The sequence below is a fragment of the Chroicocephalus ridibundus genome, chromosome 3 (assembly GCF_963924245.1).
Source record: "Chroicocephalus ridibundus chromosome 3, bChrRid1.1, whole genome shotgun sequence".
In the NCBI taxonomy this organism is placed as follows: domain Eukaryota; kingdom Metazoa; phylum Chordata; class Aves; order Charadriiformes; family Laridae; genus Chroicocephalus; species Chroicocephalus ridibundus.
In genome coordinates this window covers 45730139-45745876 of record NC_086286.1, presented here as the reverse complement: position 1 = coordinate 45745876, position 15738 = coordinate 45730139, and the positions used below count along the sequence as shown (strand labels likewise).

The following is a 15738-nucleotide window of genomic DNA, read 5'->3' as shown; positions in this document are numbered from 1 at the left end:
GAAATGAACACAACCGGTTTTCCTGGTGTAATAAACCAGTTTTTTGTGTGGATGGGATCTCTCTCTCCATCTTTTCCCTAAACGTTTAACCAGAAGTTACACTTCTGCCATTTTTTAATCAGTTAATTAAAGAAGGATCTCAAATATTCTTTTAGGTCCCTTTTGGGACAATTGCCTAGTATTTAATATTTTGTGCAAATATTAACATGTTGCTTATTGTTCTTGCATACATTTTTTTTCGTTCTTCAGGAAAAGTTGGACATAGGGACAAGAAAAGAGGTGGATGGAATGGGAGCGCCTGAAATAAAATATGGGGATTCAATATGCTTCATACAACATGCAGATACAGGCTTGTGGCTCACGTACCAATCAGCTGATGCAAAGTCTGTAAGAATGGGTTCTGTGCAGCGGAAGGTAAGACTAAAGAGGAATGCATTTCATTCACTCACAGTATGATAGGGCAAAGGAGGGGAAAATGAAGGGAACTACAGGAGACAGCTGATTTCTGTCTTTCAAATATTTTAAGCATGTCTTTGTGGAAAGGGTTTTGGTTTTTTTAGTCACATATTGAAAACTTAGGTGGTGTACTGAATTTTTAAACTGAAAGCCAAACAAAGTGCATGTGTTACCCTGTAGACAGTAACCCACAATCATCGCAAAATCTGGATATATATATATACTTGATGTCAAACTAAAATATTAGTAATAGCCTGTAGAATATGCTAAAATTCCTTTGTGCCGTGGTTTGGGTTGAGGAGGCTTTTAGTTCAAGTCTTTTCTTTCCATGTTGTGAGCATGTTACCTTTTGGGCTGGAATGATCAAGTCCTGAGCCCTGAGGGATTTCTTCTTTTAAAGAATAACCACGGCCAAGCAGAATGCTACCTCAGCATAATAAAGAAGGAAAAAGATTCTTTTTATGACCTACCACATTTTCCAGAAGCTACATTTGCGTTAGTGGTTATTGTAGATGTATAGATTTGTGGGAAATTATTTCTCAGCAAGGAAAAAATGTTTTACCCTTCTTTTAAAAAATAAAAGAAAATGTGATGTTTATCCACAACATAGTATTTTCTATGACTGTTTTATATGCCAGAACTACAAAGCTAGAGCAAAATCTGGTATACTTGGAAGGACATGCCTTATAATTTTATACACACACACACATATATATCTGTATCATATATATGTGTGCATCTATATGCACACACATAATATTCTATATGCATTTTATATTAAAATAATATATATTTAGGAAAGTTTTTATGTAAATGTAAAACTTCAGTGATTGTAATACTAACAATAATTGTAATTCTTAAATAATTCTAAAATAATTCAAAATAAGATACATTATTGAATAATTTGGTTATGTAAGTAATATAAAGAGTTTGTTTGTGTGTGTGTACATATGAAAAAAATATTTTTACCTAAAAGAGTTTAAAATATTTAGGTAGATTGGATTGAATACCTTCGGAGTCATGATAACTAAACATGCAAAAATGTTATTAAGTTATTGGTAGTGACTCAAGGCATAGTCAGAGAAGGCGGCCAGTAACATCCTTGGAAATCATGACTAGTAGAGAATACCTGTTTTGAATATGTCCGTACTTTAGGGATCTGTTGCTGTGTAAGGGGACTAATTTTTAAGGTTGAAAAAACCAAACAGCACAAAAAAAACCCTTAGATTTTTGATTTTTTAAATTATTTTTTATAAGGTATATTGTTTACAGAAGCTATGGCTTTGAGATTATTATGGCACTGAACCTGTTTGCTCAGTATAGGCATGTCCTTTGGACACAAAGTACAACATGGGATTACCTGTTCTTAAATGGATTTCCTAGCCTACCTTACTATGTGAGTTTTTATATTTCTTACTTGTGAAGAACATTTCATTTTGCAGTGGCTGCTTTTTATTTTTGTATTGCAGGCAATAATGCATCATGAAGGTCACATGGATGATGGTTTAACATTGTCCAGATCTCAGAATGAAGAATCCCGTACAGCACGTGTCATCCGTAGTACAGTCTTCCTTTTCAACAGGTTTATAAGGTGTGCTTTTAAAATGATCTTTTCATCCCTTTTCTTTTTTTGTCCCTCTTTTATTTGATTCAAAGTGGTCATTAACACAACAGTGAACAACTTAGCCCTCAGAAAAAAAACAGATGAATACTTCTCAAACCAGCCTTTATGCCAATTCTGTATATGTTACTATCAGAGAGGTACCTTGAAAGGTATCGGTCAGTTTCTTTTCTCTATCTTCTAATATTACTTTATTGTTGAACCTTGATTTGAATGCATAAACGTACTGAAAATGCAAACAAACCATAAAAGAGAGATTTTTTTCCTTGTCAAAATATGCTGCAAGTCATGCAGTGCATCATTTAGCTCTTTCTTTTCTAAGTATGGTTTTTAAAAGTGTCCTTTCTTGAAAAACCTGGAAGAAGGAGATAACTGCAAAAGACACAACTATACTGAAGAAGTGCATAGTCTCAAGAAAAAGTTTTTCTTAAAAGTCTGAAATTACACCATCTTTCTACCCTCCCATTGCACTTTCGTTATTTGATCCCTTTTACTGGTACTTATTTCTTTAATATTTTGCAACATATGTTTTATTTTATAGTATGTTATCCATCTAAAAATACTGCCGGATTTATGCAATTTCTATTTACTTTCCTACTCCAAATGTCCTCCTAAATAACACTGATAGAATGCTAATTCTCAAATGTTTGTGACTTCAGTAACTGATGAAAGGCCTTTCTCATCAGCGTAGCTGACATTAGAAAAATGATGATATGCAATAAGACTATATGGATTGATAAGAATTTCATAGGAAATCATTTGTCACAAGAGAAGACAATGTCGGAGATGGTGACCTGAAGCAACCATGTCTTAAATCAGTGTACAGATGGAGACACAGACATGTCAATTTGTTGAAAAACATTTCCCAGGTACTTAAATAACAGAGGAGAAAAAAAAACCTGTCAGGAGACACTTAAATACAAAAGAAACGCAAGGCCTAGGTCACTTTGTAAATAATACATTTTCTTAGAAGCTCCTAAGAATGCCATAAAATATAAGGACAGAGAAAGGCAATTTAATGATAAGGTTTCACAAAGGAAGGTACTGCTAAATTATAGTGGAGAATTTTGCAGAGTGAACAGGGAGTCCAAGGTAGTGTTTAACAGTTTAGTTTTGGCAGACTGTTACTCCAAGAAGAAAAAGCTGAATTGGAGAGGATCACAATTATTCTCATAAGTGCGTGCCCCAGTTCTTTCCCATGAAGTCAGTAGAAAAATTGCACTTCAGATAACGTGCTCACAATAAAAATGAAGTTTTAAAGATAACTTTTGTAGCTATCTTTTTGAAACATTGCATTATTTATTCTAAGAGATTTTTATTCTTTGGCAGTAAATATTCATATGAATTCATAATGTTTCCTAAACTTAGAAGTTTTCCAGCCCAAGTTCACCATTTGAAATGAAAATACAAAATGACATGTCAGTTAAAAACCAACTCAACAATGTTTCCTTCCCTCCCCGCCAAAAAACCCTCCACTTATCAGTGTTGTCTTAATGCCCCAAAAAGCGGAGTATAAAATGGGGCTTCTGCTCCATATCGTGGCCTGGAGAGGAATCCTGGGTGCGAGCAGGGTGCTGTGTGGCTCGGCAGAGGGGACTGGCGAGGACGGTCATGGGTCGGGTTGCCGGTGACCTTTGGTGCCTCCAACGACAGAGAAGAGGGAGCTGAGCGCGGGGCTGGGAGGGTGCCCGTGTGGACACGGCGGACTCCTCTGCCAGCTGAAGCTCAGTGGTCTTTAGGTCAGCGTAAATGGAGCACACTGGTGAAAACGAAAAGGGCCTCTTTGCTACACAGCTGGGTTTTACTCAAAAATATACTAGGAAAAAAGCCTTTTTACAATGGCAGAATTGAGAATGAGTCAAAAGTGTCAAATAAGTCCCCTCCTCCCGCTCTCCCCCGCCGCATGCCACCGGGGTGGGACCTTCCCTTCAGGCCTGCTCCTCTCCCGGCGCTTCAGGGCCCTGGCTGGCTTCTGCAGAGTTTCAGGATCCTCCGGATATTTTCCCTCCTCCCTGAGGATGGGCACTATGTTCGCAGGCCCTCGGCACCCCTGGTTTCTCTGCCCCTCATGGCCTCTCCTGCTCCTTCCAGAAGGTTCTGGCGGGCCTCTGGCAGTGCCCCGCCGCCTTCCTGAGGGGAGCCAGGGAGGTGCGAGGGAGAGCCCTTGCCTTCCACTTGCTCTGTGGCACTGGTGAGGTCTCAGCTGCAGCAGCCGCATTTCAAGAAAGATGAGGTTTCAATGGAGGAGAAAGGTATATCAGCGGTTGGAAAAGCACAGCACTGAGGAAAAATTGGATTTTGGGGTTTGTTGAGGATTCAGCTAAGCAAGGGACAGGGGCAACATGGATGAGAACGGTCTGACCCCCACCTTGAGGGAAGCCATGGTCATAGACTGTAGCAAGGCCAAGCTTAAATTGTGTATCAGGGAAACAAAAAGGCTAATGAAGTGCTGGGACAAAGTGTGTGGAAGAGCTGGATCTTCTAGCACTGAAGATGGCTTAAGAACAGGTTAGAGAGATGCTTGAGAGCCTGTATGGACTAGCTGGGCCCTCTTCGGCACCGTAGGACTGGTTCTTTGACTTCTGTCCATTCCAGCTTCATGATGCTTTGAACAGGTTTACAATAACTTCTGTGGTCTGCCTCTGATAGTGCTAAAGGCGTAGGTAGAATATTAAAATGTGTTTTCTGGATTTCAAAAAAAAATTAAGAGAAACAATATTATCATGCTTCCAGTTTATGTTTGGGAAGGGAGGGGTGGATCATTAAGTGGAGAATGGGGCAGACATAAATAATTTTTGAGATGTTACATAGCTGTCAGAAAATGAATAGAGCTTTGGCATCTAAACAAACTTTGCTTTTAAACCAATGAAGAGTTTAAATGATAACATAAATTGATTTCCAATACTCAGGAGACTTTACATCTTCTTATAGGGGCCTTGATGCTCTCAGCAAGAAAGCAAAGTCTTCCACCATCGATTTGCCTATTGAGTCAGTCAGTCTGAGCCTTCAGGACTTGATTGGCTACTTTCACCCCCCCGATGAACATTTGGAGCATGAAGACAAACAAAACAGGCTCCGAGCACTGAAAAATCGGCAGAACCTCTTCCAGGAAGAGGTACTTCTCTCAGTTTTACTCCTGATTTTCTACCGTATTGTCTGCAAGTATTCTTTCAGAGTGTCTGTAGTGTTGATGTCTAATCTGGAGTATGTTTGCAGTGGGTTTTTTGTCCTGTAAGAGTCAAACTATTTGCTACATGAATAATCTCTTTAGATCTGTTGATTTTCCAGTATATTTAAAGAAATACATTTAGGGCCTTACTTCCTTTTCCTTTTCAAAAAAAATTAGATATTGATATGAATTTTTGTCTGAATTCTAACCATAATTTACTCCTTATGTGTGAATTAGTTTCTTCTGCTTTAATCTCTTGATGCAGAAAGATGTTTTGGTTTAATAAGTGTGCTTTAAATATTTTGTTTAATACTGTCTGTTATTTCTCTGGTAATGATAGTTGCCTATACTTAGTCAGATGCCTAAATGCCTTACAAAATAGAAACTTGCCTAGAATTATGTCTGGAATACTGCTTATTTTTTGTTTTATTTTGCCCATCCTAAAAGGTAAATTTTTATTATCACAGTCAAGGAAAACTTTTCTATAGGGATTGCTTGTTTGACAAGTGGAGTCTGACTCTGTGTATATATTCTTGTGTCTTGCATATCCTGCCTTTCATGTTTTATTTTCTTATATTTCTGAAAATCTTATGTGTTTGCGCCTAAACAATACTTTTTTTTTTTCTCTGACAATCTGAGCCTTTCCATTTTTAGGGTATGATCAACCTTGTTCTTGAATGTATTGATCGCTTGAATGTATACAGCAGTGCGGCTCATTTTGCAGACGTAGCTGGGAAGGAAGCTGGAGAAGCATGGAAATCTATTTTGAATTCTTTGTATGAATTACTAGGTAAGACATATTATGGGTTACTTGGATTGTTTCAGCTCAAAATCATAGTCAGATGAAAAGAAACACATATCTGTTTTAGTATAGAAGAATTTCCACTGTGTAGAAACCTAGAATACAAATTAAACAATTTCATTCCTGTGTTTAGGAGCCATGACATCGAGGTCAGTTTTGTAGAAGTCTATGATTTTTCATGCATCTGGCTGCAGAACTGCAGCTTGACTCTAAAGCTTCTATAATCAAGAGCCCTCTTATTAGTCAGTAATGATCAGTGATTCCAGCATTATACTAGGATACAGTGTGCCATAGAAAGGTATGCTCTTTTAGATGCAGTATATCATGAAGGTCTTGTCCACCTCCAGTCACTGAAAATCTCATAATACCTTCTGTAGGTATCTAAGTGTTAGTTGGTGTCCTGGTGAAATTTCTGTTTAGGCAGTAGCATTTAATCGACCGATTTGTTTGCTTACCAATTTGAATTGCATATGTTATTTATGTTCTACTATGACTCATTATGTAGGGTTATTCATTATTATAGGGTTATATAGGATTATTAATCCACAACTATAGCTGCCTGCACGTTCACTCCTGCTGAGTTGTTAATTTTCTGCAAAAGGAAAGTTTACTGCCTAAAAGACCATTTTGTCAGTTCCTTGCTCCTCTGTCATGAGGCTTTCTCAGTGCCATAAGGAAGACTAAATAATAACGTTGACATTGACCTTAAGTGACTGAGGATGTGTCCCTGTCATTGAGCAGTCCTTTGTGCAGGCTGCATACAAGCCTGTGCTGCTTGCTTTCTGTAACACACCAGCTCTAATGTGGGGGCCTGATTGCCTTTAAACTTGCTTGTGTTTTGGCAAAAACTTGAGTTTGGATGAAGTCCTCATGCAGGATTTTTATCTTACTTTCCGGTAAAACATAAAGCATTTAATGTATCATTTATACTCAGTCTCACTCCTGAAAAATCTAGTATTGAAAAGGTGTACGAATGATGTTGTTGTACATCGATTCCATTAAAAACTCCACGACTGAATACTGAGTTTGTAAAATGAAGTGAGTCAAGTGGTTAGCAATTGCCCAGACGGATGTAGTGTGTATATTATTAATTGGTTCTTTTGTGGGTATGTGTTGTGAAACATGATCACATACTAGTTTTTCTATAGGACCCATTCTTTATTCAGTGCTTATTTATTATTGGTACTTAAAATACTTCGTTTTCTCTTTGCTACTCAGTGTATGGCATTGAACCTTATTTATTATGAGTCTTTTAATTCATGTTTGGAAAACAAAGCTATTATCTTGGAGTTATTTTGTGCCATTTATGATTAGTAATCCGAATAATTAGAACTATTAATAAGTGTTCTGTCGGAAATTTCTGTAATAAAGGCAAGGCAAATAGAAGGTGTTATCTCCCATTCACTCAGAGGAACAGATACAGACAGAAATTTAGATAAAAAGACTCTACCAATGCTAGTTCCTAAATTAAGAGCAGTGGGATCTGACCTTTGTTCAAAATATTCATCAGTACTTCATGTGTGCACAGCTTACTGAACACTTGCATTCCTCCAAATTCAGACACACAAAATAAAATTTTAATGGCATGCCTCACTTCATACAAACTCTCCTTACTACCCAACAGCAAATTGAAGTAACTGAGGCAGGAGTTCTGTATGTAGTACCGTTACAGAGCTGTTCCATAGTCAAAGTAGGTTCATCATCTTGTGTTCTTGAAGAAGAAAATAATCTTAGGGCAAAAAAAAGGATATCCAACACATGGTGCACAGCCTTTTTAAAACCAATGGGGTGCTTCTGTCTGGCCCATTACCTTTCTGTTGGAGGAAATATAAGTTGACACAGTAAATATCATGGAAACAACCAGAAGCCTTCTCCCATGATCTCTCCGAGCAAAGAAGGAGCAGCTGAACAGTGGCTGCTGTCACCTAGCAGGCTGTTAGGGTAGAAGGCAGCTCCTGTGTCTGTGATTCTGGTTGAGGGCTTGCTGGGATCTACCACCTCTATGTAGTTGAAGATTGTAACATGATGCACATGCACAAGTTGCAAGGCTGACCAAAAGTGGTATTTCCTAACACTAGATTGGTAGATTTTATAAATGTTATAAGGTAATATTAATGTTTTTGGTTTTGATTTCCATGGGTTTTATAGTTGTAAGTGAAATACACCCTTTATACGACTCTCTCTAATTCCGTAACTTGCAGCATAGTGACAAGTGAGTCAGTCAGACTGTGGGTCAAAAGCAGGACTCAACTTTCAGATATATTAGACTGTTTTTGTTCCAGCTAAAAGTAATTTGTAACAGTGGTACACTATTGTCCTTTGTATTGCAATTCTATGTGAACAACTATTTCAGAGGTAGATGGGAGTTTTTGCCAGAGGATTTGTGATATTTGATGACTGAGAAATTTTATGACTTGGCAACATGAATTATACTGTAGGCTCTTAAGTGGACTGCCCAGATCCTTTCCCTCTTTTTTTTTTTTTTTTTTTTTTAATCTTCCCTCCCTCCCCTCCATGTCTTAGATTTTTCAAACTGGTGTAGGTCTTTCTCATGTTTGTTTGCATATTACAGCTCCATTCTTCACTTATCTTTGCCAATGTCTGTCTTCCTTCAGAACTCTATGGTCTGTTACAGGAAATGAAGAAAATGTTTCTTGCCGTTTTCACTATATTTCAACAAAACAAAACCACCCCATATAGCCTTGGCTATCTTCATGCTTGCAAGCAACCAGATTATTTAGTCTCAATTTTGCTGAAGGTAGCTCAACCATTGGCAGGCAGAAAGGGTAGCAAATTTATCTTTAACAGTTAAAATTTGGAAAAAATGCATGAAACTAAACTAAGCTTTCACAGTGGAAATGCTACTAAATCTTAGCATGAGCTTCTCATCACAGCAGTATTACTGTTACGTTTTCCCTCCCTCTGCTTCTTTAGAAGTAAGTAAGTAAGAGAAGAGGTAAGAAGAGTAAAGACTAAAGAATCTTTACTCTTTACTCAATGCTTGAAAATGTGACATTATATAATGTGGTTTTGGAGAATATCTGCTTGTCCAACCCTGAGATAAAAAGATCATCCAGAAGGAACATTAGTAAAAAATTTTACATGTTAATCTATCTTTCAGCTCATATATGCCCACTAAGTAAAGTGAATCTGCTTCAGACTTTTTTTTTTAAGCTGATGATATTATATATCATATATATTAATGATAGTTATTTGATTTATTAAGAATCAATTAAAGTTATGTCAGGAATTATAAACACTTAAAAGTATCTAGACTAGGTCCAGAGTGTTAATGTCTCAATGAAATAAACTTATGACCTTTTAGAGTGTAGATGATGGAGTATTAAAAATCTGTGGTTGGGTTATTCATAGATGTAGGAGAGTGTTGAAGTTTTTGTAGTTTTTGTAACAGTTTAGTTTGTTTTATCTCTTGATACGTTAAGCACAGGTCAGACTGGAGGAAGTAGTGGCTCCATTGCTGAGTCGGTTCTCTAAGTCTGGAATTTCGAGTTGACAAGGGTAGAAAATTCCCTCAGAATGAGTCTACTTGTCCTGTACCAAGTATTGTTTCCATGGGCTTGTAGTGAAGAGGACAGTGCGCAAGCTTTTGTTGACTTCCCAGTCTCAGTGCCCCGCCCCTTATGTTACTTCTCTAACTGCATTATCTTCTGGCAGCTAATGCTTGAGAAGCCTGGCTTTGATCTGGCTATAATGAATTTGTACATTGCTCTGTTCTGAATAATGCTGGAGCTGTACAGTAATTGCATGGATGACAAATGGATATTGCTTGCTCAGTCTTGCTTCAGCAAACAGTACTTTGTTTCTGAGTCTGCACATAAATAAAAGTAAATGGTGATGCCAGAATGAATGGCTTTTGTCACGTCATTGACATTGTGATATATTTCACTGTGATGAAAATGGAGTTATTTACATTGAAACTGGATACTATTGCATATAAAAATCATAGAATCATGCAATGGTTTGGGTCATAAGGGACCTTTAAAGATAATCTAGTCCAACCACCCTCATCTTGAAAAACTCCTTCCTTATATTCAATCAAAATCTACCCTCTTTGAATTTAAAATGTTTCCCATAGATCTACAAAGGCGTTAGTCCTTCCTCTATTACAAATACATACAATCACTCTAAATTTGTATTTGATCCTTTTGTATCACCAAAGAACGTGCAGGAGTATATGTAATAATGTGAATTTATTGTTTGACCGACCACATCCTGTTTTTTATTTCTTTAAAACAGGATGCTAGTCTATTTCAGAGTAATGGGCAATAAAAGAAGCAACTGTTGGATATTATTTTTTGTTTTCAGTGTTAAGTGGCTGTGTGCCTCATTTAATGCACAGCTTTAACCACTGAATACTTAACCTTTCACAAACTTCTGTTGAGCTGCATTTATGAAACCATCTGTGTCTTATTACTGTTAATGAAGTTACATTTATTGATGTCACGTTAAGCAATGAAGTATTCCTGCCTTCATTTTATGTTTGTACCTGAAGCACAGTGAGATTATGTGGTTTGCCTATAATCAATAAAAATGTCACTTATAGAAACAGGTGTTCCTTAGTTCTAATTTGTGTCTTTTAACAAGATGTGCCTCCTCTTATGATTCAGAAGAATTTTCAAAGAACTATGGTCATGATTAATTACTTACACATAACTGTGTAAGATTTCAGGGTATAGATCTTTTTTTTTTTTTATCCTATTATACAGCAAGAGAAGGGTTTTCCTGTTTGTTTTGCTTCTTACGGATTGGGTTTTGGTTTTGTATTTGTTTGTTTGTTTGTTGGGGGTTTTGGTGGGTTTTTTTGGCTATGAAGCAACTGGATTGTGATCTCTTTCCTCGTGCTACAGAACTGTCAGCGCAGTGACTTGTTTGCAACACTTCCAAGATTGCTTTTCCCCTTTGCAGATAGTTTTGTATCCTATTTATGTCAGAAGCCTGTAAATTTAACCTTTTATATAGGAAACAGCACAAAAACACAGTTGCAATATAATATAGCAAATTTCTGCAGCAATAAAATGTAGATTTTAAGAAGCTATTGCCTCTGAGCAGAATCAACAGTCTCTGCTGCTGAAAATAACCATAGAAATTTCAGGTTGAAATAATTTGTTGGCAGACTTGGAAAACAATCTTAAGAAAAGCAGTTTACACTGTTTACTCCACACACCAAAAAGAAATGTTAGTGCCTCACTCTTTTTTCGGAGTAGAACAGATGCTTCTCTGAGAGCTCGTGCATACGCACATACATGCGAATGCACGTATTCCAGGACAGGGCAGGCTCGTGGGTGCCGACAGTGTCCAGTGAGATTTCTAGTGGGTTGTATCCATCAAGTCAGTGCACACATTCAGTCTACTTTGATCTTCACCTTAAAGCATGAAGGTGAAACAATTTCAAACCAGTTACTTTGTCCCTACAGCCCTGTCAAAACTATGACAAATGGTTCCTGGACATCTATCTTGTTTTAATTCCTATTATTCTTGAACAAAGGTATTGTATTAGTAGAGAATAATTTACATTCATCACCTACGTTGTTGACTTCACATTCTGCTTTTCCAATGTTTCCTGTCATTACAAGAATACTGTTTTACAGAAATTTGTTTCTGCAATAGCAGCTGAATTCTGTGGTGTCAAAACTGGCTGCTTCATGTAGAGCATTTTGCAGGGATTATTGAGATGATTGTAAAGCCAAAATATTTCAAATGCCTGAAAGGTCAATTTGATACCGAGAGTAATTTTTATGCTTAAACCTAACGATCACTCACATTATTTAAATTTAAACCAAGAACATCAATAATTAAAGATTAGGAATCTATCTTACTGGATCCTTCCTAGAAAGACAAGACAGGCGTTCTTTTAATTTAAATGGACTTATAATTGTGATTTCTTTTTAAATTTTTTTTCTGTCTTTTTTCCAACAGCGGCTCTGATTCGAGGGAATCGTAAAAACTGTGCTCAATTTTCTGGATCTCTTGATTGGTTAATCAGCAGATTAGAAAGACTGGAAGCCTCTTCCGGTATGATTTTAGTATTTTAACTTCTGTATTTGACCAGTGTTTCATTCTTTAAAATTGACGATATACTTGTTCAGTCTAAGTATCATGAAGCTCTTCCTATGAGAGAGTAAATTATATTAATAAGTGATATTTATGTTTGTAACATTTTTACATTTTGATTTTGGTTGTAGTTCTACCTTAAGTTCTGGTAGTCTTTCCTTTTCTTTGGCCAATTGGCTGTAATGCTATCTTCTAATTCAGGCAAACAAATCATTTGGCAAAACAGTTGTTCTACAGTTTCAGTTGTTTTAAGTTCCTTTCCTCTCTAATTCTAGTACCTTCTCTTTCCCCCTCTTTGGCAGTCTGCATGTTTTTCAGGATTTGCATCAAACTAAATGTAATAATAACCATATGGAACGGATATAATTTATATTATCTTGAAGGACTGTAGTGGTAATGCAGGGAAGCTCATGTATTCTACTTGAGTATGTGTAACAGATAGGTATTCGGTTATATGTCTGCATGTAACAGAGTTACCTCCATAATACATACATATTCCCTTTTTAATCACCTCTCTCACTCCTTAGGTCTGAACACATTCAGCGTGCCCGAAATGCATTTATGATTTGAGAATCTGAGAATTCTATCTCACTTTTGACATAAATTCTTTAAGCTAGCTAATTTATTTTCTTTGCCGCTGCCTAGTGTCTTACCTTCCTCCGGAACCACTGTTAACCCCTTTAGTGTCCATGAGATGCAGTTAGTCTCTGTGTTGCTCAAAGGGAAAGTAAATGAAATTATGCTGAGCTGTACTGTACTTCTCACTGAAATGGTGATCCTGCCTTCTGTTTCCTTAGAAGCAAGCAGTTCTCTGTAAACCTACTATGCCAACCAAATACATTGTATTTTTTAAAAAAATGTTGTGACTGCATTTGATCAAAAAACCACTTCAGACTATACTAGAAAAATATGCTTTTCAAGCAGAATTAAGAAATAAGTAGTGTGAACGTGGCACATGAGGTGAATGTAAATAATAGCTTAAGAATTTCTCTTGGTGATGTGTGTTTCCTTATCACACATGGATATTGACAGCTTGCTACTGTGTACCTCTTTACTGGCTTAAATGTAGTTGTTAACACGATTGTAGTCTATAAGAGTCTATAACACCTTAGAGGTGGTTACCTGTATTAACACGTTTGGCATGGGCTTATTTAAAAAAATAAGGTCTTCAATACTTATTAGAATAATTATTTTGTGGAGTTTTTTTAACAATACTACTCTATTTTCTTCAAAAGTATGTGTTTGTACATGAGACTTTAGTTTGATTTTTGTAAACAGATGGTAGACAAATTTCATTGCATTAAAGAAGCTCTGCTAAGTGTATCTCAAAGTTACTGAAGAAATGCTAGGGATACGTTTCTCAATGAATAGTGTTGATTTCATGGCTGATATTTGAGTCTCTTGCCCCATTTCACTGATATAAATACAAACTTTTTCTTTTTTTCTTAAGTGAAGATATAGTTGCTGTTCTTTTCAAAATGAAAATAGGCCAAAATGATGTTATCTAGGCATCTGAACAATTAACAGTAACCAAATTCGGACCCAGCAGCTAAGAAATGAGATTCAAATAGTTCAAATAGAGTGATTAGTTCTGGACTCTTAAGACTGATTTTTGACTCTTTTCAAGCATGTTTTTCTTGCTGATGATTACCTAAGGATCAGAAAGCAAACTAATACTGTTGGTAAGAAATGTCACTGCAGCCTGTTCCCCCACCCCTTTGTTTTCCAAGATCAGTAAAAGTATTTATTGGAATAAATAAGCTATGCATAGTGTAAGGCCAGTGTTCTACATTTTATTCTTACCAATTTAATACTTCTTGGAGTTCTACAGGTTACAACAAAGATCTGACGTGGTGAGATCATTTAATGTCTAATTTGCCAATTAAGTAAATTATAGGACATCAGAATAAAGAAATTATGAAATAGGTGAAATAGGAAAAATGCTTACAGCTCCTTACAGAAAGCTATATTTCTCACATGCACTAGACAGAAGAGTTAAACAAGCAGCAGGAGCTCAAAGTCTAAATTAAGCTCTTATACCTGATAAGGAATTTGCCTTGCAAATTATTGCTCCCTGTAACTAAAAGTGAAGAGGGAAATATAGAAATATAAATAATACAAACTGGAGAAATTGTACATGTGATGTTGAATGTATGTTGTACATGTACATAGAATGTTAGCATATGGAATAATAACATAGTAAAAGCAATTTTGGTTTGAGACATTTCAACTTTTTATATAGATCTTTAATATAATCTAGAAGCATATATTTTTCTGTAATGATGCAAATCTTACATTGCAGTTCTAGGAAAAACCGCTAAATGTTCAGAAGAAATGTATTTGGAATATACATTCTAGTACAGAAGTCAAGAAAATTCTATATTTTAAGTCAATAATGAGTAAAAAATAGTCCTGCAGGGAGAAGGACAGTAAGCAACTAAGAAGCTAAAGATAATTTTGTAATGCTTATGCTACCACAGGCGATCTGTTTCAATAGTTTATTTCATTTTTTTTAATGACTGTTAATATATTTCTAATTTATATTTCTTCTTTGTAATTTGGTATAAGAACATTGCAATATAAATATTTGTGATGTTCAGAATTGTAGTCCAACAAATTTAATAGAAGCTCTTGTATTACATGTCATAGTACTTTTACTGTAATGCCAGATTGAGACTTGTTTTAACCTGTCTCTCTTTTATTGCCTGGTTCTGGCTACTGTAATTGGTATCCCTTGTCTGATATTCTTTGATCTTCTGTTTCTGGTTCATGTTTATCTTTTCACAGTAAGTGGAGGTATCAATGTGGATTTCAAGAGTTAATTATTAATTGCACGTGGACGATATTTTGAGTCCACGGCAGGAAGAGCAACAGATTCGAACAGTATTCATTGTGTAGTTATTGCTGTGTTTTAAATTTTTATTTTCTGTTTTTTCATCTCTGTAGTTCTGTGCTTTGCTTTGTCATCGCTATTAATACATATCACTTCTCCTCTCTCCCCTCTCTGTTCTCTGCTGTCACACAGCTGGAGACATTTCAGAGTTGCAGACTAAGAAATGTTTTCCAGTTGCAGTTGATTGTTTTGAGTTATATATAAAATTTGTTACTGTTTTGTTGGAAGATGACCTCTTTAGGCCTCTTTCAAGCCCTATTTTCTGTAATTATGCTATACTAAGTTCAAAGAGCAGGAAGTTTTCTAATCAGACCAATGGGCAGGGTAGTTACAACAGCAGTGAGAATAATGTAATATACCTTTCTTGTTATGTATCTACAGTTTATTCCCATTGTCTTGTTATTTTAATGTTGTGTGTTGCTTCATGAGCTGGAAGGAACGTAATCATCTTCCTTTCCATAGTAATTTTTTGTTGATTACAGAGTTGTCCTCAGGAATTAAAATTTCCTTCCCCATACTGTTCTTCCCACACCTGAATCATACTTCTGCCACAGACAGATGTGTCCTTGGATTCATTGGCATCTTAATGGAGCAACGCCTGGAAGTGAAAATGCCCCCTGTTATAAAAGTTCTTTGGTTTATGTTAGACTGGTAGACGTTTGAAAAGAAATGTCACAGGTATAACACAGTTGTTCTCATCAGCCTTTTACTGTGGCATTAATGCA

General features: G+C 36.3%; 1 protein-coding gene across 7 annotated transcripts in view; it reads left to right on the top strand.

Annotated features, from left to right (window-relative positions):
* RYR2 (ryanodine receptor 2) overlaps positions 1-15738 on the top strand; it is a 424514-nt gene that overhangs the window by 205992 nt on the left and 202784 nt on the right. For all 7 annotated transcript variants that reach the window (XM_063328961.1, XM_063328960.1, XM_063328958.1 and 4 more), the window contains 5 exons: positions 250-414; positions 1926-2047; positions 5009-5192; positions 5901-6036; positions 11986-12081. In XM_063328961.1, coding sequence (XP_063185031.1) covers positions 250-414; positions 1926-2047; positions 5009-5192; positions 5901-6036; positions 11986-12081 — 703 coding nt within the window. The remainder of the gene's footprint in view (positions 1-249; positions 415-1925; positions 2048-5008; positions 5193-5900; positions 6037-11985; positions 12082-15738) is intronic.